This window comes from Monopterus albus, unplaced genomic scaffold, assembly GCF_001952655.1.
Source record: "Monopterus albus unplaced genomic scaffold, M_albus_1.0 scaffold55.1, whole genome shotgun sequence".
Taxonomy (NCBI): Eukaryota; Metazoa; Chordata; class Actinopteri; order Synbranchiformes; family Synbranchidae; genus Monopterus; species Monopterus albus.
This window is the reverse complement of record NW_018127935.1, coordinates 1,620,070-1,642,186: the sequence shown is the minus strand read 5'-3', so window position 1 is coordinate 1,642,186 and position 22,117 is coordinate 1,620,070. Positions and strand designations below refer to the sequence as shown.

Sequence of the window (22,117 nt, the reverse complement as noted above, 5' to 3'; positions counted from 1 at the left end):
GAGAAGACCTGTATGGAGGAGTGGGCCAAAATCCCTGCTGCAGTGTGTGCAAACCTGGTCAAGAACTACAGGAAACGTCTGACCTCTGTAACTGTAAACAAAGGTTTCGGTACCAAATATTAAGTTCTATTTTTCTATTGTATCAAATACTTAATTATTTCATGCAATAAAATGGAAATAAATTATTTAAAAAATCTAACAATGTGATTTTCTGGAATTTCTTTGTAGATCCTGTCTCTCATAGTTGAGGCATACCTACGATGAAAATGACAGAACTCTCCATTTTTTGTAAGTGGGAAAACTTGAAAAATCGGCAGTGTATCAAATACTTATTTGCCCCACTGTATGTATATCACCATTATTTAGCTCATAATTGTTTCCCAGTTGCATTGAAATCTTGTGCATTTGTGTGCATTTTATCTACAACACAGACAAATTAATCAGCAAAATAAACATTTCCCACTTTTGGGCCAATATGTATAATTCTGAGGGGGAAAAAAAAGCTATAAAATGTGTCATTTTTATAACTTCATCAAATTCAGAAACTATTAGAAGGACTTACTTTTCATTGTGAGAAACAACAGAAGACAAAAGAACCTTGGCAAAGCAGATCCAGGAACAATCACGCCAGACACTATTCATTACAGTATTCACTTTGAAAAGGGAGGGAAAAGACATCATCATAGTTTCACAAAAAGCCATACAGTGTAATTATATTTGTGGGTGAAAATAGGCTAGATTGATTATATGCATTTACAATAATGAGCTGTCAGTGTATTATTGTGTTGCAGAGCTATCAAATTCTTGACATAAATCATAATCATAATTTCTGATCAGCCATACTTTGTATTGTTGTCGCAGGTCGTGGTGTGAAGCGATGGGAGATGTGAGTGGCAAGCAGGCGGCTGATCCGTACTACAGCTGTGGCAGCAGTCTCTTTAGGGATTTACAGAGGTTTCTTTCAACAAGCAGTGCTGCTTGGTTTGGCTTGAGGGCAGACTACTCTTATAAAGCTGCTGGAGCTGTGACACAGACAGACAGTGAGACAGGCAGGGAGGCTCCAGCCCTGAGCAGGCAGAGTGTTGGCTCTGCTTGCACAGAGTGTGGTTTTTGCAGTGCAAGGCCCCTGACTCTCCCCCAGCTGACTGGCGTGGCTTCATTAGCATGGGCTGCAGTTCCTTCACTCAGCAGTAATTAAAGAGAGAAATCAGAGCACTTACCTCCAGTCCAGACACAGCCAGAGCCTGTCAACTGAGATCGCTGTGGAGCAGATCTAGAGCCCCTCCCACGCACACACACCTCCCATCCCATCCTGTAAAAGTGGAGGAGTCACGTTATACCCCAAGTAACCCCTGGGGTTACACAGGCCACACGCCTCTCCTCATGGGTGCATGCTGGGGTGGTGTTGTCATGGTGATAACAGGGGAAATGTTTAATGAAGACACTGATGAGAATTTATGTGGCTCTGTGCATTTATAGGGATACGACCCTTAAGCCCATCATGCGCCGCCTTCTGTGGTCCTACATCTATACTTAGCTCTTCGGGGTGTATGCTCAGGCTGGCTTCCTCAGTATGCTGGGAGTCCAGCAACACCAAAGTATAGTTGGAGATGTGTGGCGTTGATTGCTCGCTAAATTAAATCCAGTATGATCACAAATGTATATTGTTTTCATTTGGTCTGAACTGGAAGAACCATTTTCTACTAGTGTCCTGAGAGGCCTTCTCATGGGGGAAATTTTAGCACAAATTGTATTCAGGTGGCAGTGCACTCCAAACAGAATTGAATTTTATGTTTTCACACTAGTAAAAGAGCACAAATGTGACCATAGAAAAGTGTTGATTACTACAATGTGTACTGGCTGGATAACTCATTCACTGCCAAACAATATACCCTCTACTGCAACCGATCAATAGTTTATATTGGTTTTTGAATTTGGGGTGCTTGTTTCTGGGTTTCTTCTTGTTTTGTCTGCATTCATCATGACTTACAAGCTCTTTGCTGTACCTGTTATGGACACCATTAAACAACAAGTCAGCAGACATGTCGGGTGTGCTGGCACTTGCTTGGGCAGATATGACACATTTTATTTATTGTAAATACATTGATGACTACTTAAACATTTGTTTAAATCCTGCTGGGAGTGCAAGTGCATAGTGAAAAATATGCAAAGTACTGCATGTTTTTGTTGTACCACAGATGTGTACCTTTTCATTTCAACAAGTACTTTCTGACAAAACAATTCACTTTAGCCTTATTTTGAGATTTTTGGTGGAATTTTAAGTTTTTAAACAATTAAATTCAGCACAATTGTACCAGATTCATTCAATCATACCATATTCAAGCAGTCTGAAAAATAATGTTTCAGAGTATTTCAGATGTTATGTAGGCGTAGGTATGGAGAGGATTCAGCCTGTTGAACCCATGAAGTCACTCTGTGCTCTCCTCTGAACACTTCTCTTTGTCCTTTTACTGTCAGTCTCGGTATCAGAGCCTCCCAGCCCACTAAGTCTCTTGTGACTGGGGTTTCAATTATGAATGCTACCTTTGACTACCTCTGTTATTCTGCAGCAGCCCACATATCCCTGCCTGCCACCACTCATGTGTGACTTGATGTATTGTCTCACTGTTTTCCCCCTTTCAAAATTAATTGCAGTTTTATCTCTCCCCAAGATAAAACAGCCTGCCGAGAACATAATAGTCTAAAAGTAGTGTGTATTCTGTTCAAACAAAACAATTAAAACCTCACTTTTTGCTGTTTTTGACTGTGGACGTGTTGGATGAGATTTTTAGTGGCCGTTCCTCTTTTATCCTTTCACATAATAGAATGTAGCATTGCCATCAATTACTTTCTGTGATTGAGTTGTGTTTTAGAAAACTCTGATCACATTGTGAACATGGCTGATTATTTGGTATCTAAAAACTTTTCAAATACTGCAATCATCAAAAACTAATTACATGTTGAAAATTCTTCATCTTTTCAATTCATGCAAATTTGATCCACTATGTGCTGCCTTAGACCAGTTCAGATTTCTTCACTGAGTTGATCTAACGTTTGATTTTTACATGTGTGCACCATTTGCTAACTTATTTTAGCAAACATGAACATACCCTTGCCGGAAAACACAGCTGCAGGTAGAAGGGATCAGTAATGTAAAATAAAACCAACTGGGAATTAAGGCTGCAGTGTAAATACATTTAGACAAAAAGCTGAACTGGGCTCAGCTGTCAGAAAATAATACAGCACAGAAAGGGAAGATTGGAGCTTAGATCGACCCCTCAAAGGATCTTTACTGAGTGTTACTGACTGCAGGGCCTAAAAACATCTGGGTTTGATTACTATTTAACTTACGTTTGCTAAACCCCTACCCCAAACAGTGATTGTCAGTCATAGCTTAGCAACAATATCAAGTGCAGCAGGTCTGTCAAGCTTTAGATTCTCCACCTGTCAGAGTCATGGATGCACTATGGGAGCTGAATATGACACTGCCACTCAGCCTTGCTGCCAGGTTTTCCCAGGGGTCACTGGCGATATTGCAATAAAACGACATGCTCAACATTTAGAGTCTGGAGTGGGGGGCGTCTTCATTTCAGCCCTTTTCAAAGCGAAAAACACAAGAACAAAAATGTTGTAAATGGATTTTAAAAGTAGATTTATCTGCTGTAATGTGAGCTGTACTAAATAGTGTGTCCCAAAAAGCTATAGGATGCTTGTCCTGTACTGTACTATGGTACAGTACAGTATAGTATAGTACAGTGTTGTCACGTACTGTATACAGTATAGTATAGTACGTACTATAGTACAGTACAGTATAGTATAGTACAGTGTTGTCCTGTACTGTACTATAGTACAGGACAGGACAACACTTCAACAATATTTTTTTTTTTTTTGTGGGGCAGCAGATTGCATTAAAACAACTCCCAACACAGAGTTTTGTGTTTCCCTGTGTGAAGCTGACGCTGGGTACTGTCAGAGTTTAATGTAGGAGCAGGCAAGCAAGGCATATCCTTAATTAGCTACTTAGCTGTAGTTGATAAACTTTGCCACTTATGCCAGCAACAACTGTCATTCAACAGCCAAATCAACAGTGGACAGCTGGAAATGAGAAGCTGTTTTTGTTTAGCTCTCGATAAATTCAAGGGCCCGTTTTTGTAAGATTACAAAAATTTTGTGTTGTAAACAATGTAGTAAATAATGTTATCACCTGCATAGATCATGTTTAAGAATGAGCCTCACAGGTATAACAGAAATGTTTTTTATAACCTATATTTCATAAATACCCCATAAAATAACAGTACAGATCACTTTTTATTTAACCTTTGTTTAATCCGGATAGAAAAGTCCCACGGAGCTTAACAAATGTTTTATAAGCGAGTCCTGGCCTAGACGGCAGCACCGCAACATGTAAATGATTTAAAGAATACCAGTTATGTCTCCCTCTGTTGTCATGCTCATAGATTGCAACAACATTGTTGTCACTTTACACATATGGTGTGATCCCTGCTCCGGGCTATGGCACCACAGCAGTGTTTCTTTCTGAAGTGCACATTGTTGTGCACACATTTGGGTTTGGCTCTTTGCTTTAAATATAATCTAGATAACAAGCATAGAATTTAGCTTGATGTTTACTGCTTTGAACTACTTGGCATGGGCAAATCCTGGGCTGGGATTCACATAAGAAAAGGTCTATTTGAACAAGCTCATCTGGGGAAAATACCAGAGTGACATGGCTCACACACAAGCGAGCTTTGAATGGTTCTTCTTTGAGCGAGTGATGTGCACGAGACACAGCGATGCAAATGTTTCACGTAAAACTTGTAGACTCTTTTTTTTGTCTTTGAACACCCACTGGGAAATGTGATGTTCCACCTTCTCCATCTCACACACTGAAACACAGCGCGTTTAAGACATTCAGCTCGCTGTCAAGGTTCTGCACCTTAAGTAATGTTTAAAAAGGAGCTTAGATAAGAGCATAAAGTGTCAGCTTTTATATAGTGTCTCAGTAAAAATACTATTTTATGACTGGCGGGCAAAATCAAACTGCAGTGTACCAACTTTCACACTTTCAAACCAAACTTCAGCTTCAAATCAATGTTTTTGTTTATATGAGAGCTCTGTTTCATTAAAAATGTTTAGCCACGGCTTGTGATGCAAGTGTAAGTAATCTACCATGAATGTGTGAAATTGAAACTTGCCAAATGTTTTAACTCCGTACCCTTGTCTCATAAAACTCATCCAAATTCTGAAGGTATTTCCTAAATCTTCATAGACTCTTCTAACGAGGTGGAATCAAAAATAATTGTATTTTTCCTGGACTGGACCAGATTATTTTTGATTCTGCCTTGTTAGAATAATTTAAATCAGTTTCTCGAGTCATACAGTTTCTTTTCAGTTAAGCAAAGATGGCAACAGGAAGTGACATCATCTCCCTTGCTTTTTTTGTGACAGACAAGCATGAATGTATTATTACAACCTATTTTTATTATTACTACTATTGTATTATTAAATGAATTATTAAAAATTAAATGATTTAAATTGTTTAAATAACTTTCATGAAGTTGAGCTGCTTTCACACTAAAATGACGATGTCATTTCCTGTTGCCATCTTTTTTATATGAGAAGAATAGACATAGCTGAGAAACTAATTAAAATGATAACTTTCCTAGTCTATGAGGATTCAGGAAATACTTTCAGAATTTGGGTGAGTGATAAGAAATGACATTACAGGGTCAGTAAGTCTCAATTTCGCATCAACAATTATCTCTGTGACTCAAGTGTATGTAATGCACAAGAGTCACAAGCTGGGCTAAAACATGTTAAATTATAAGCAAGGAAATAGGACATTGAAGAAGGAAAATAAGCACCAAGATGAGACTGCTCTTGTCATACACATCTTGTAACATCACTTCAACAATAACAACAGCTGGTGGATTCTTTAAAAAAAACCCAAAACAAACAGAAAAACAGGACACCCAAATGGATTTTGTTTTGCATACATTTCTCTGCATCACTGTTTGAAGCAAATCCTCCAACAGCTTCCCAAATGGAGCCCCAGCCACAATCTTGCTCACATATTAATATGAATAAATCATTGCACCCCATTTCAAAAAGCCGAACAGAGATCCCAACAATTTTTGGTGTAATGATATCACACGTCGGTGATGTCTGCATTCTGCTAGTACACACTGTGGCTGTTGGTTTCGTGTACTCTGACTACTATGTGCTGAGATGTCCAGCTAGTTCAGAGGCACTTATACATGTACATGTGTATTCAGGTTGCACACACACCTGAAAAAATACTCAGGTTGCCTGTAGGTGCAAGCAAATATCTAGTGAGTTGTTTCCTGTTCCCTCTTCTCAACACAGATGTACAAGCATCAGTGGATGTCTCTGCTCTGCCACCTCAGGTAGTGCACTTGATCCTGACATTTGCTTAACATTCTTCATCCCGCGCGCCCAGTGACATGGTGAAGTACTGCCTACCTCCTTTCCTCATTGTTTAAACACACTCACCGCTTTTCATCTTTTATATTAGAAATGTGAAACATGTCACGGAGGTAAACAGCGGTGCAGAGCAGGGAAGAGGACAGATAATCCTTGCAGACCTCACAGCGACTTTTCGAACATGTTACACCGAGGAAGTACTCTCTGGCAGAACACACAGGTGTGACAGCATCTACAAATATTGCCAGTGACCGTATGAGTGATTTCATCGTGTTCCTGAATTTGACTGCTTGTAGGTTTTTGTGAGAATGAATCGATGCATATCATACTTCCCTGGTGTGATAACCATTAGCACCGGAGGATGCAACATGATCGTGTTCCATAGAGTGACTAAAATGTGTGAAAATGTGTCCATTTATGTAGAGTTCAAGTGAAGGAAAACAACAAGTGCCAAAGTCAGGCTTTCCTTCAAAGAGCAGGTAAAGAGCTCCTTTGGTAGACGTCCTGTGTTGTGTCAGGGGGTGAGTGTGGCTTTAGATGGCAGCTGACAGGAAGATGACCAGAGTATCTCATATGTAGGGTGAACAGGGCTCTTGTGCACCAGAGAATGGAATATTGTATAGTTGACTCAATGCAGGGACTGATTTGGGGGGGTTTAATTTAAGGAGCCACTATTTATTTCCTTCTGGTAATAAAAAAACACTCCTGATAGACCTCCCCAAACATGCATTACTCCTGCATTGATCCTGCATTAGTACAACGGTGACCACTACTTATATTCATACTGAATGTTGAAAGACAAACATTTGCCTTTTAAACAGTGGGTGGCCAGACCATTTGTGCCTTCTGGCTGGCAAAAAATAGACTTTGGATTCTGAATCATTCCTGATAAATGGGGATGCAAGTGTGCAGAAGGCATGTCCTGGAAAGTGTTACTCCTAGTTTGGCTAAAACCTGAATAAGGATGGATCTGTGTTTAATATTCTGTTTTAAGAAAACAAACAAAAAAAGTAGCAATATAAAATAACAAAACTGACATTGACAGTTTCAGGTTTTTTTTTAGATTTTTATGGATGTCACAAAACATCGCTGTGTCACTTTGAGTGTTTTCCATTTCAGATTACATGGCTACTGGCCGTCTGGTTGGCTCTGCTTTTTTGAAGGTGGGGTGGCGTCCGATGTAGCCGCAGACCCGGGGCTGGACAGCGAGTTCGTTTTTGTTCTCCCCTTCACATTGCCAACTCCAGCTGTCACACATAGGGACAATAGAGGAGAGGAGGTGGTGCTGTGTGAATGGAAAAAATAAACTGGAGAGCCCTAGTCACAGAGCCCCCCTCCCCAAGACTCGTCATCTGCATTTGACAGGACCACTGTTCGCCTCTCTTCACTGCCCCTTTTCTTTTTCTTCTCCTTTTCTCTCCCTGTGCTCTCCATAATCCCCCTGTCTCTCTCTCTTTCTCTCCCTGCTAAGTGCAGCTGTTGCTCTCCCTTAGATCTTTTTTTTATTTTTCAGCCGGATTGCTAATTAGGATAGCATTTTAGTTAGTTTTATTTCTAAAACTTTTTAAACATGCAATTTTCCTGTCTCTTATTCTTTATTCTGAAAGATCTTAGAGGGGACCAGAGGAAAGGCTTAGCCAATTATATACAATTTACTCTGGGGCTGAGCGTTTTGCAGACTGCACCCAGTCTCCCATGCAGTATTCATATAGTTTACAACTACTGTACTGTCTGGTAGCCACTTATTATAGTGCTCACTTCAGCTTTGAATGCAAAAGCCTCCTTTGAAGAATAGACTGCCCCATCTCCCTTATTCTGCTCACATAACTGAATCACTGGGAGAGGGAGCAGAGGAAAAGGAGAGCCTGAGAAAACAGCAATTCACACACCAAACACAGAGACCCCTAGTTGCTCAACAAATGAGTGACTAGCCCTATGCCCATTCATATCGTCCCTCGGCCCCGCAAGCCTATTAGCCAGGCATGGCTCCCTGCACATTCACTGTCGACAACATGTGGAGGCATCGCTATAGCAACCAGTGGATATGACATGTGCAATAGATGGGGACTTCTGAGCTGATGAATATAAGGAGGGGCTCAGCCTTAACTAAATGATCGCAAAAAAACCAACCCCACCACCTCCCCATCTCTTTTCATTGGCACAGAGGCGCTGAAAGGACTCACGAGTGGGGCTTCTGCACATTCTTCCGAGGCTGGAAAATCAGGCGGGCATATCCCACATTCTTCTCCCTTTTCTTATTCTTCCTTTTTCTTCATCTTCGTGTTGAAGCCGCAGTCCTTTGTTGACTCTGGGAGACGCATGGGACCCTCGCAGGGGAACTTTTGGAGACACGGACTGAGCCGGGACGCACAGACGCTTCTTGTGGCTTCGGCGGGCGTTAGTGGTTAATCATGCGCTCTGGAATACAAGACGCAGCATCTCCCGTTTACCGCGAAACGTGTGCGCTGTCCTGCTACATGGATTTGGGTAATTATGTCACGGCTTGAGTGTGTTTTCGTTATGTTTGTGCCGTCTTCATTCTACAAGTTTTAATGCGTCAAAGCGTTAAAATGATGGTCGGCCTTGAAAACTTGACCACAATCGTAATATCAGGTTGAAAGCTGGTTTTGTTTCCGGCGTGAGTAAAAATGATTTTTGTGTCTTGTAATATGTTGCAGGAGCTCGATTTGCCTGGCTTTATTTTATCCCCCCCTTAATGCTACGCTAGTCTGCTGAAGATCGAAGCTCTTAAAATATTAATGAGCACCGGGTAAAAACGCGTGCATATCTAAATTGAAGTTCATCGAAAAATTCCTAGTAAAACTGGACGTTTGTTGTGAGCACATCTGGCTGTGGGCAGCAAAGTTTCTGTGCAGGTGCATCCTGCCTGGTGATGCCCAGCACCAGCTCAACTCATGCACCGTAAGGACTGAAAGATGGTAAATCCGCCTTGTGTTTGCATAATTTATACCACTTTAATCGTTTGGTGTAAAAAAATAAACGCAATTTATTTTCTCTAATCTAAAATATTATGCAGGTGATTTCTTGTTCTGTTTTAACAGAAATGAAAAATTGGCTGCATTTTTTTTAAATTGTAACGTGAGTTTGCCTAAGTTTAATTGGTTTATTTTTCTATTTCCCAATTTGATTTATTTTTGAGTGCTATGAGTTTATTTATCCAAATGATAGGAATAGGCCTAGGCCTAACCATTTACACCAGAACTGTATCTGCAAAATTTCAGCAATTTTAAATGAAGCCTGTATTTTCATATATCTAAGAAAAATGCGTTTAAAACATTGCAGCAGGGCTAATTTGGACATTTCATGTGTGACCTCACTCATTTTATGTCATGGACACAGCTTTAAATTTTTTATGCATTTGAAATCTGCAATTGTAGTTACAACTTCCAAAAAGCAGCTTTAATTGAAGGTAGATTCAGACTTGGCAGCTTGTGTTTAAGAAGTACAAGAAAATCCTCCTAAAGGTATTGTGATGTGCGTGAATGGATCGCCAGCCACCCTGACAGCACATCTCCGTCTGACCTTTCCTCTTATCATTTGAATAACCCAGAGCACCGAAATCCATCTGCCTCTTGTCTCCTCTCAGACTGCCTAATTCACCAGACAGGGACAATATGAATAGAAGAAAGAAGCAGAATGATAAAGCCTGTTAAACACAGAGAGTAATAACTTGACTCAGTTTGGATCTAGCAGTGTTGAGTATAATTTGAAAGAGCTCAGTTTATCAAGGTTTAAAAGGTGGATTTTGATAGGCGGGAGGTTCATACAGAGTGGGATCTGCTTGTGGTTGCCACTGCAATTCCTGCAGTAACAATAGCATCAAATTAACATTAATCAAGTTTTCATTGTGGTTTTTAAAAAGTCAGTTTTTAATATTAACCCATTTAAAAGAAGTTTTCAGTTAAACAGGGTTTTTAACCTTAAAAAACTAGCTTCTAAGCACATGAAATGTTTTATTTAATGTAGTTAAATTATCTTGAAAGACCCCAATTATAGTCAAATAAAAATTATTACAAACATTAAAAATGGGAAAAGCTAAGAGGCTGAACTCTAAAGGTCTATGAACATAATCCCTGTATCTCCTCTGTTCTGTTCTTTCTAATACGGCTTCAGACACTCTTTTATGTTGCAGTGTATGTCAAGTATGTTTGCTCCTACAGTAGAAACACCTTTCATTTATTTTACCTGAATAATTTCTACATTGGCCACAATTCTTTGATTACTTTTACAAAATATGTTCAGAATAAAGAAAATATTGTATGCAAAGAGAAAAGCCAGAATTTTTTCTAGTGCTTGAAATAGGGTGAAGCAGGTTTGAACCAATAGCTGTACGTCTATAGGGGGCACTTTGGTTTCAGTGTCTTGAACCACACTGTTGTTACATGCTGTGCCTATGGTGCTAAATATGCTAAATACTAAATGAAAAGAGAGTTTGTTTCTGCTCCCTGTATATTCATTTGATCACTCAGCAACAAAGATGAGTCATTAGTTTAAGGCCATTTCTCCCTTTATCCATATGAACCTCTTCAAACCTCTCAGTTGTTGTAACCTCTTAATGCTTGATTGAAACTACATGCTCCATCTACAGCAATTGCAATCAATAGCAACTGTCATCAACAGTAATCAAAAAAACCTGGGCACCGGCACAACCGATAAAACATTTGCAATTATGAGCCACAAGGTCAAACCACATTGTTACTGGTTTGAGGTGAAGTGTCTTGTTTTGAAATGGTATAACAAGATGCAGCTATTCTTCAGTGGCCCATTAAACCCCTCAGGCTAAATGTCAGAGCTCTGTCATTTTTTTCCCCCATGTTGTAGATTTGATTCACTTCACCCATCAATCTTTCAATACTGCACGCAGACAATTAGGTGCCTGCTGATGTATTCGTGTGCTCTTTTGCAGCTGTAGGTATTGGCATGCATGCAGCTGCTAAAAATTAAATCAGAAACTGTAGAACTGGCTTCTACAAACCTGTGTCTGGTATAGAGGACAGTAAGGATTATTTATGTTAAGTAAAATGTGCTGGCCAAAAAGTATGTTTCTGTTTTTGAAAGTTAGATACTAAGTTTGCAGGATGTTTATATAAGCTGCAAAGACAGCCTTTAAGAGTAGCTATGTTTTAGCCATCAATAATTATCCCTTTGCTTCTAATTATTGCTGGCATGCTTACAAAATATTTTATTTCAGTGTGGCCTACAGGGAATTATCAGCACAGTAGTGGACCGATTATCAACACAGAGGTGTATTCTTTAAACTACAGTGATGGACATCATTCAGATAGTATTATAGGATATTAAAGCTGGCCTGCAGTAGTGAGACAAGTGTGAGCTGGAATATTGGTGGTGGATGTACAGTATAAAGGTCCAGTCTGGCCTCCTGTCTCTCTCTGGTCCTTCTATTAGCCTAGCAGCTTGGGCCAGGGCCTAATCCAGTCGAACTCGAGACCAGAGGAGCTAATTAAGCGACAGCTTCTAGTATCCCAATGTCCTGTAGCTGCACAGTGCCAGCCTGCCCCATGCCAGCACTAAATTGGGCTCTAAATATCTATAATAAAGCACAGTGTGGAGACAGTACTGGACAGGGGCTGGTAATAGGGGTTTACTGAGTCTGGATGCATATTTTAAGGCCAGAATTGGAGCTGGCTGATGAGTGGGGCTGGTCAGTCAGCAGTACTGGGTGGAAGGTAAGAAAGGGAGAGGAAGCAGACATAGGTGAGGAAGCATTCACTATACTGATGCATCCATGTTACCTTCAGATGGCAACTGATGCACTCACAAACTTGATATGGTGGTTGAATCAAAAACAGCCACATAACAATGGCGTAGCAGCATTTACTGCTCTGACTGTTCTCTCTCTGTTTGTGTGTGCTCTCCAGAGGGGCAGCCTGACCCAGATCCCTGTGGTGAAGGAGACCAGGGTGGAGTCAGGCCAGTTTCTGCTGCTCTCCGTCCTCTGCACGCTCTTTGTCCTGGTGGTGCTGGCAGTTTCCGCCACTTTCTTCTGTGTGCGCCAGCGCTCCCACATCCACATGAAGGAGAAGCTGGCCAGCCTAGGGACTGACACCAGTACTGATGCCACTGCAACCTATCAGGTTAGACCAGCCCCCTTCCGTATGAACCAATCAGAGGCCAGGAAACTTGGCCTGTGCTTTCTCATTGGACAAACAAACACTGTTCAAATACAGCTGATTATCTGATTGGTTTTTGAGAATGTGTTTGTTAATATGAATATACACTCAATTGCCAGTTTATTAGGTACACGTAGATACAACTAATGCAATCTAATACAGCAGTCCTGTAATAAATACTTCTTCAAGAAGGTGATGTGGAGGAGTTGTTATAGACATCTTGATTCAACTGTAGGAGCATTTCGGAATATTTACTGTGCTGCATTTGAACTGTAATGTGTTATACTGATTGTATGATTGTATTTCCACTCCATTTACGTCAATGAGGCTAAGCTAATTAACAGAAACAGCTCTCTGTGTAAGGCAGAGATGCAGATGCTTAATAAACTCCCAGATATGTGTGGTTTTCCTCTACCTGCTCTTATGATTTTGATTTTTGATCAAATGTGCTTTTTTTAGTTGTACATTGCAGTAATAGTCAAATAATTTTGTGTGTGCGTTTATATCATTTTATGCTCTTTATTTCTTGCATTTTCAACTTACTGCTTTGTTATTCTCAGGATGCGCCTGCCTCCCTGTGTGTATGCGCGAGACAGACAGGGGAACAAGCCGCCACTGTGACCTATTCCCTCTGTTCCTCCTGGGCCATGGGCAGTCAGGCTGTATTGATTTTCCTCACTGAGACTCAGCTGTGCCCAGCGTGGCACTCAGAACACATTTATCTGCATGTTGCGTTAACATTTTTAATATTTAATCTGGTTTTCACAGGGCTGCTCTCCTATCAACAGCTGGAGGTGTTATAACCGTGTCAGAAAATGCAAAAGTAAACACCCTTTTTACTTTAGAAATTAACATCAAGTAATTTGCATTTATTTTATTTCATTATAATCCATTTTAGTTTTGGGCTACAGTGCAAATTTTAGGTTACCTGCTCTGTCAGTGGTTTGCGTAGGCGTGTTCACTGTGTTTGACAGATGAAGCTGTTTGAGAGAGCTGTCTCTGCAGTGGGAGAGAGATATTGTTAGATGGCAGCGTATTCTGTAGAAATCATTTCCTCTTGGCCTGTTTTTATTCTTATTAGTAGTCTGCAGGAGGTGGTAAACACAGGCACCGTATTTCTACGACCTGTGGTCCTCTCTGGGCTTCTTGCGTCTACTCTTTGGGTGCTAACTGCATCCCCCTCACCTGCTCCTGGAATGAATACTTGGCTCCAGTACAGCGTGGTGCTTTTACAGAGATGTTGAGAAGTACAATGAATTATGAGGTGGACCTGGATATTGCCCTGAGGCCAAGGCCCAGGGCACCTCTTCGTGGCTCTGATCATTAAAGCCTGACAGCAGGAAAGCTGATCCAAGACAAGCGTTAGAAGGCCCTGTGCTCTAGAGGGAAATATCACTACGATAGATCATGAGATAGCATGTGCTTTCACAAGACATTTTCTCTGTCCTGTCCTCAGTGTTATCGAGTATGGATTCTCAGACTTCTGTGGAGATGACGGTCTGTGCTGCCCAAAACTGAACATGATAGTTACAGATTCTGAATTTATAATAGAAATACTAGGACATTATTTATACATAAGGGCTTTTTTTTTTTGTTCTTTTCATTTTGTCCAGTATACAGGAGTGCTCTACATAACGCCTAGTCTTTGAATTTTTGATATCTTGTCTTTGCACTGGGCCATGATGGGAGAAAAGTTGAGTCACTGGTACGAATGTAATTTTCAGAGCCTCCGATGCTGGGAGATATCAATCAAAACACACTGCATAACTGTGCCAATGCATTTTTCTCCTTTGGTTCTGGGTGGTTATAAACATTTATATTGGTAGTCCCATTTGATTGATGGATAGATTGACCTGTTATGTTGCTACCTTTGAAGAAAATTGATCTAAATTCTTCCTTTTAAAGGATGTATGCTTGCCTCCTGTACAGCATGAATGCCTGGTGATTTATTTGAAGGGTTTTACAATGAAAGATCCTTTTTTCCCCAAATAAAAGATCCATTCAATGAAGATGGGTGCTGTGTGGCAGGCAGGTGGGACATACTATATTTCTTCTGAACCTTACTATGGTTCCCCAGCCATGTATTTTTGACGTAATTAGTGTAAGATCCCTAATCCACAAGGATAAGCCATTAATATACAGGCAAGTGAGTAAAGATCAAGTCAGCCAAGATACAAGGTTTTACAATGTTCATTTACAGAATTCAGCTCCTAACAACAAAGATAATGTTCATAAAACTATTGTTAATGTGCAATGAAACCAAGATAAATACACAAAACCTTACAAGGAGTCTGGGAAAAACTGCATGTTTGATATTCCCAAGCTTCACCATCATCTCCTGTAACTCCCAGGAGCTGTGTCGTCAGCGAATGGCAATCCGCACATCGGAGCGCGTCGAGCGGCCAGAGACCATGCGCCACTCACGCCTCAACAGCGTGTCGTCCCAGTTCAGCGATGGTCCTGCGGCCAGCCCATCGACCCGCAGCAGCACATCCTCCTGGTGCGAGGAGCCAGTGCCGTCCAACATGGACATCTCCACTGGTCACATGATACTGGTAAGGAACTTGCTTTGTGAATACTGATCCATGTGTATAAAATGTGGCAAGGGAGGAGAGAAGGTGAATAGATTTTGATTTGTAGGATGACGGTTGAGGTGTGGTTTATTGCCAGGCCTTCTGAGACTATTTGCGGTTCTTAGTATCTGATGGTTACAACTAAGCAACCACAACATCTCATCATGTTGCAATACCCATGCTCTCACCCTGCCAGGGTGGGCTCAGACTAGTTGCCAGGGGGTTGGTTTAAAAAAACATATTCAGTGGTATGTCCATTCACCAGATGTTGCTGTTAGGGGCTGGTGAAAACTACAGTAACTACGTAGAAATATTTTAATGATGATTATTAATCCTTTATTTAATCAGGTAGTCTCATTGAGGTCAAGAGAGACCCATGTTCAAGAAAAACATACAAGTTTAAACATCATCAGAACATTTCACACAAACTGTTATAGCAGTTTTACAGCAAATATTTAGACTTAATACTTAGTATGGTCTCTTAAAATCCTTTGCTAAATTGAGAGATTTCAAAGTTTTCTTCAGCTTGTTTCATTTGTAAGGGAGTGAAGTATCTGAAACCAGTTCTTCCAGACTGGACATGAGGTGCAGCTGATAAATATCCTGTGTTTGTATGAGGCCAGAGAGTAGAGGCAGCAAGGCAATTCTTGCAATAGAGCCTTATACTGTAGATAAATAACATATCAAGAATAACAGTGTCAGTTAAGGAGTACCATTCTATCTTTTCGCATAAGATAGTGAATGAAGACTTTATCTACTGTGATAAATTACAGTTCACTGAGATATAGAGGTAGAGGGCCAGACATGCATATACTCAATAGCACCATAATCAAGAGCAGACAGAATAGGTCCTGGACTTCTGACTAGTAAAAGAGAAGCAGGATTTGTTTCTTTACAAGAAGCCAATGTTGACCTTCAGTTTGGTCATGAGATTATAACAACTAGCTAAAAATAATGGATAAACTGTGGCAATAACTGGCTATAAATAACAGGAAAGGTTAGCTAAAGGTAACAGATAAATAGTCTAAATATATAGGTCAAATTAATAGATTCACAGTTGAAATAGAAAGCCATCAGTAAATTAGGATTAAATGTACAACCTGTTCTGTGCCAAATAGCATTTTTATATAGTTTATACTTTTAACAACATCCAGTTTAAAATTAATTTAAAACAAACACATCTGGGACATGACAAGTGGAGGTGATGAAGGAGCACTTGACTTCATCTGTAGGGATATGTCCATCAGGAATAGGCTTCTCGGACATTTACAGAGCTCACATTGTAGTGTATGCTTTAAAACCTCCCTGTGTTTATGAATATACCAGGCTGAAACCCAACAGCATGATTTCTCTCTGTTTACTTGTTTGGACGTGTCTCCTTTTTTTATCCCCTTTCACCTCATCCCCTTCAGTATGTTGGTTTTTGTTTTCATCAATCTTCCTGCTGTTTTCTTCCTCTTGCTTTATCTTAGCTGTGGTGTCTTCACCCCCCCCCCAACTTTTCCTTCCTCCTATTGTGTCTTTTCTCTCTTTATCATTCCGTCCTGCTTCTCTCCCCTCTGTCATTTTCATCCTTTACCCCCTCCATTTCCCTTACTGCTGCAACAAAATAAGGCAGACATTGTTTTGCGTGATCAGAAAGTGAACTATCATTACCAATCTGATTGTCATTTGGATGTTTTAGATGTTTTTTTCCCCTTTTGGGTAAAAAAAAGGCATTTGGTTGCTTCCACAAACACACAATGGATTGTTTTAATTTTGCACAACTTTCACTTCATTTGTTTGAGACAAGCTTGATAAAAGAGATGGATAGATGCCTTGCAGTGTTTCCATTAATGGAAAGAGCATTCATCACACTGCATGTCTAGCTTTAATATTGGGAGGCTATAATGAATGAGAGTGAATCTGAGTAATGCCTTGTATTGGTGGTAATAGATGGGTTTTGTTGCACTAGTCAAGCCTTGTTTGTGAAGCCCCTTTTGAAAGCGTTGACAATAGAAAAGCATTTAGCCCTGTAATAACAAAAGAGCCACTGTGAATCATTTCTAGGAGCTGTTATTATTAGCTCTGGTTTCTTCACAGCAGCGATGCAGACACTACAATGTATGAAGGTAAAACACACAGGGACCTTTACTTCTCTTTCATGCTGTGAATGACAGGGAGATGTCCTATAGGGGCTCTTCTTTAAAATTCTGCCGCCATCTCACATGAAACCATGTGTGAGATTGCCTTGTTATCTCTGATCTCAGACCTATATTTTCCCATCTCTGCTCTCCTCTCCTCTCATCTCCCCTGTCTTGCACACGCCGTGTATAGAAAGGATTATGAATAGCCGGCTTTGCAAAGTACACAGGGTCCTGTTTCTGAGGCCCAATCACCTCACAAATATACACACACATACAACTACTATGCTGCTGCAAGAGTTTGGTAAATGAATTAATGAACTATGATGCTGTGCATCACTATGTGACTTGCATAATGACTTCCAGCTTCAAAATTGAAATTGGATCCCCGCTGTGTGCTGAGTCATTTCAGTTTAGAAATACCTCTGCTGGCTTATATTTTCTGTCTTCTCTCTTTTGACTTTTTCAGCTGCAGTATGGTCTTAAAAACATGAAAACGTTGCCTAATACATGATTTAAAACATCAAAAATGATTTCCACATGTGACATGGAAGCATGTGTTTCTGTGCAGTTATATTTTTGTGCTTATTGCTGCAGGACTGTCTTTTCAGCACCATGGACAGCACTTTGTCACCAAAGCTGTTTTTACTTGTGAATATAGTAAAAACATCTCTGTCCAGAAAAGGGTCAGAGATGTGCAGTACAGTTGTTGTTGTTGTGGTGTTCCCTCATCTTAATCACCTCTTCCTCAAATCAATCCATAATTATGTAGTGTAGCTTGAGGTACTTTTTTTTATTATGCTAAATAGTTTTTGAAACGATGAATAATTTGCCTGTGAATCATGAAACACGTTCCACCCTCAGTGACTTTTACTCACAGTTTTACATTTGGTTTGTGAGCCAAAGAACAATTAGTTGTTCCTTTTAATGTTGTGTAAAACAATATGTTCTTCTGATTTAGCTATTATTAGTCATACAAAATCATACTTATGCTTTTTTTCACCTCTCTCCACGGTGTCATAAAGTACTAACTGTTTCCAGTTTTGCTCATTTTAATTTGACAGAGGAGGTCGTCAGTAATGTGTTACCTGTCGTGTCTGACTCCCCTGGTAGTCCCTTCATCCTGATTTCACCCAATGCCCTCTGCTGCTGAGGAGACTGCTCAGGAAGGATTAGACATTGTTTCCCTGACACCCGGGCCTCCCATCCCAGCCCTATGATTGGCAGACATAATCTCCCCCATTCACTAAACCTTCGTTGCCCTGCCTCTGGAATACACCATGGTCCACTGCCTCCCCCTAGAAACCGGAGGACATGATAAGGGCCTGCTGGCAGCATTGCATTAAAGCTGCAAAAATATGAATTTGGAATGCAATCGATTGAGGGCATCGTTTGAATGGAAGTGGATACAATTCAGAGTGGATGTATCAAGTACATGGAGATGTAATATTGGAAGGGGATGTGGAATGCTGTCAGACTGGCAAGCAGAGAGTACTTGTACACGGTGACAAGAGTGTAGCGGTGACGGGCTCTGTCAAGTGGCCATAATGGCATGCTGTCATTTTCTTGGGAAGACAGCACTGTGTGTTTGTGTGGGCGGTGCACAGCAACACACATGCAGATATATGCATATTGCCTCTTATTAGAACTGACACTGACTAGAAGTTCAAACAGAGAGGGCTCAAACAATAACAAGAAAAACTTACAATATTATTTCAGAAATATCACTTTATCGTTAATGGGTTCTGATAGAATACATTGTGCTGTCTTGTTGTCTCATTATGCGGATATAGTAATCACAAGAGTCGCTTTTTCTGTTCTCAGTGTGGCTTTGAGACCTGACGGGCACTTTTGGTACCGCATATAACAATAAGCTGATTTCCATTGTCTGTAGGATTTGTAATAATCTTATATGGTGCCTAATATCCTCATGTGTGCATGTAGGAGACGTGGGAGTTCTTGAAAGGTGATTAACTATTATGTGTTGGACAAGCTTATTTGTGATTATCATCTAGGCAGGAATTGTATATATGCAGCAAAAAGCTGGATTTCGCTCTGGTAGATAGGAGTGAATAAGTGGGACGTAACAATGGAGTGTGACTTTCTGCTCAACCTACCTGTAATGGTGTTAATGTGAGATAAAAACCCAGCACATCTGGCTGTCACTTTCATTGTATTGGCCAGCTGATCCCTGACATCAGTTTGAGTTTGTAATCTTCTGCCTCACACAATAACAAGCTGAGCCATTTAACCCCATCGGGGGTGGGACAATACAGGAGAGAAGGTGAAACAGGGCGCTACCCTCAGAAAGAGTCGTCTTGCCAGCTTCAGCCTCTGAGCTTCATAAGACTTTGAAGACTGGTTTGAGGGAATACACACACATGTACACACACGTATGCCTCCACCCCTCCCCCCTCTTCTTTTTCCATCTTTGTCTCTCCAGCGAATTCAATTTTGTCTTTTCCAAGTGGCAGCTTAAATGCAGACAATCTTATCAGTGGCTGTGCAAGCAGTGAGGGACGTGATTGAAACACCCCAGAAGTATTTCCAATGCAGACAAACCTTTTAGGAGTCTTAATTGTGCATGATTTTTTTTTCACACAAACACACAATGGCACAAATGTTAGCACACCTTCCCTAGCTAGATCTCCTCATCCAGTTGTTATTCTATACAGCAGCTTTGGCCAGAAATGCTCCATGACACTGGATCATAGCTTTAAAGGAGAAGTGTTGTTATCAAATGTTTAGTGTTTTGCTCCAGTTTATTTATTACTTTACTCATATTAACGAAATACATAAGTAATAACCAGTTAGCTCTGATAAAGTAAGACTAGATTAAGGTTTCATGTTAATGTTTCAGCAGCCATATTTTGAGAGAAATCCTGTTTTCTTTTGCATGATTTTGTTTTGCTGTTTGAAATGTCGTCAAGGGAGATGTCTGTTTTCCCCTAGTCATACATGGAGGACCACTTGAAAAACAAGAACCGTCTGGAGCGAGAGTGGGAGGCATTGTGCTCCTACCAGGCAGAGCCCAGCGCCTGCAGTGTGGGTCAGGGCGAGCAGAACTCCAAGAGGAACCGCTCAGATGCCGTGGTTGCATGTGAGTGCATCCATAGCCATTCAGTTTCTTTGCTTTTTTTGGTTGTGAGAAGGCTTTCATTATTTACAAGGTCTAAGCAGAGCATCTTGTACCGTAGTTGATGTGTTTGTCAATGCATTAAAAAAAGCAACATAAAACAAGCAAAAATGATACTGATGAAAATATGTGCAAGTAAAGACATAAACAAATAAATAAACATCACTGATGCCATGTGGGTATATTTGGTTTGGTCAAGTTTATATTCATGCTACACTGGCCATATCTTGTCTTCTTGTAAAAGTAGAACAACTAAGAACATTAGAGCAAATGTTTTCCCACTGTGTTACTTTGTGTGTTTTTCTGTCATAGGTATCCAAATCATCCACTAGTTGGGTTTAAAAGAACCTAATGTTATTACATTTGCATGTATACATTTGGTTAATATTATTGTACTACGATGCTAGAGCTAATTATCTTTACCCTGCAATACTAGAATATACTGTTCCTTTATTCCATGATGATTTTTGATAGGACATGCAGCTTGCAGTCTTTTATTTTGCAACTATGTGTATATTTAAACCCTTTCAGGATTCTCAAAACAAATAAGCAGGAAACCTTGGTAAGTGAATAGCGATAGTTTTTAACTGAATTTTAGCATTAGTTTACACTAGCTGACTAATTTAGCTGATGAGCTAATAAAAGTGATTCTTGAAGCCACAAAATCCACAAAGGCTACAAATGAGGTGGTTCTGTTAAGGTCCATGTGAAATCTAGACCCATTATTCCAAAGATAGTGTTAGTTTTGAGAGGTAAATCTGCTCATGTTGTTATTGTGTATGTCATGTGGGAACAGAAAGCATAAATAGCATGGTAACAGTAACTAGGGGCTTTAAATTAGGTTAAACTCTTCATAAATAATACATACTTCTTTTTGTGCTTAATCTTCTATATAAAGAATGGTTAGTATCTGTAGTTTTCATTTGCTTTGAAGCAAATATGTTTAAGACTACAACCAAAGTAGGTTCAAGTTTACTGAAGACAGGTTATATGAATTTTGCAATAATTTCACGTAAGAGCTTTTTAGTGCCTTCTTAAAATGAAATATTTTATTAGGTCACTTGGTACATTCCTTACTGAACATGAAGCAATTCAGGACTTCAGAATATAGTGAGTGTGAAGTGTGTATGATGAAAGTCTGATGAAACTGCAGTCCCTTCAGCCTCACATCCTTATGTTGCTGCCCAAAATTCTGTTGTCTTTGTGTGGGGAGATAAAGCTGTGTTGATGAATTATGCACCTCTATTACAGATGATCATTCCAGGATCACCTTGAAAGCAGAAAACAACCACAGCAGCTCAGATTACATCAATGCCAGTCCAATAGTGAGTATTGTTTATTCATTATAGCTGTACGTTGTGGTTAAAATCTGTTATCTTTGAAGCCTGTTTCATACTAAGAGCACCTGTTGTGGTTGGATTTAACTTTGTGATAAAGAAAAAAATTCAAATGATGTCTCATCAATCTATCGATCTTTTTTTTTTTTTTTTTTTTTTTTTCTTTGTTCTTCATGCTGGGAGCCTCACTGGATTCGACATGCCTTATTGAATCACATTGCTACTTTCAGTGCTTTCAAAATGGCCGCTTTCTAAAGCCATCCCCAATAAAAAGAATTATACAAATGTTTTGACACAACAAATCTACGCCCTGTAAATCCAGACCTCCGTGTTAGAGGCCTAAGGTTATTAT

General features: G+C 40.1%; 1 protein-coding gene across 1 annotated transcript in view; it reads left to right on the top strand.

Annotated features, from left to right (window-relative positions):
• The window catches only part of ptprn2 (protein tyrosine phosphatase receptor type N2), a 53,596-nt gene that overhangs the window by 13,303 nt on the left and 18,176 nt on the right, over window positions 1–22,117 (top strand). Inside the window, exons 3-6 of the mRNA XM_020602314.1 lie at window positions 12,345–12,560; window positions 14,948–15,151; window positions 20,245–20,392; window positions 21,680–21,753. Of these exons, the coding sequence (XP_020457970.1) occupies window positions 12,345–12,560; window positions 14,948–15,151; window positions 20,245–20,392; window positions 21,680–21,753 (642 nt within the window). The remainder of the gene's footprint in view (window positions 1–12,344; window positions 12,561–14,947; window positions 15,152–20,244; window positions 20,393–21,679; window positions 21,754–22,117) is intronic.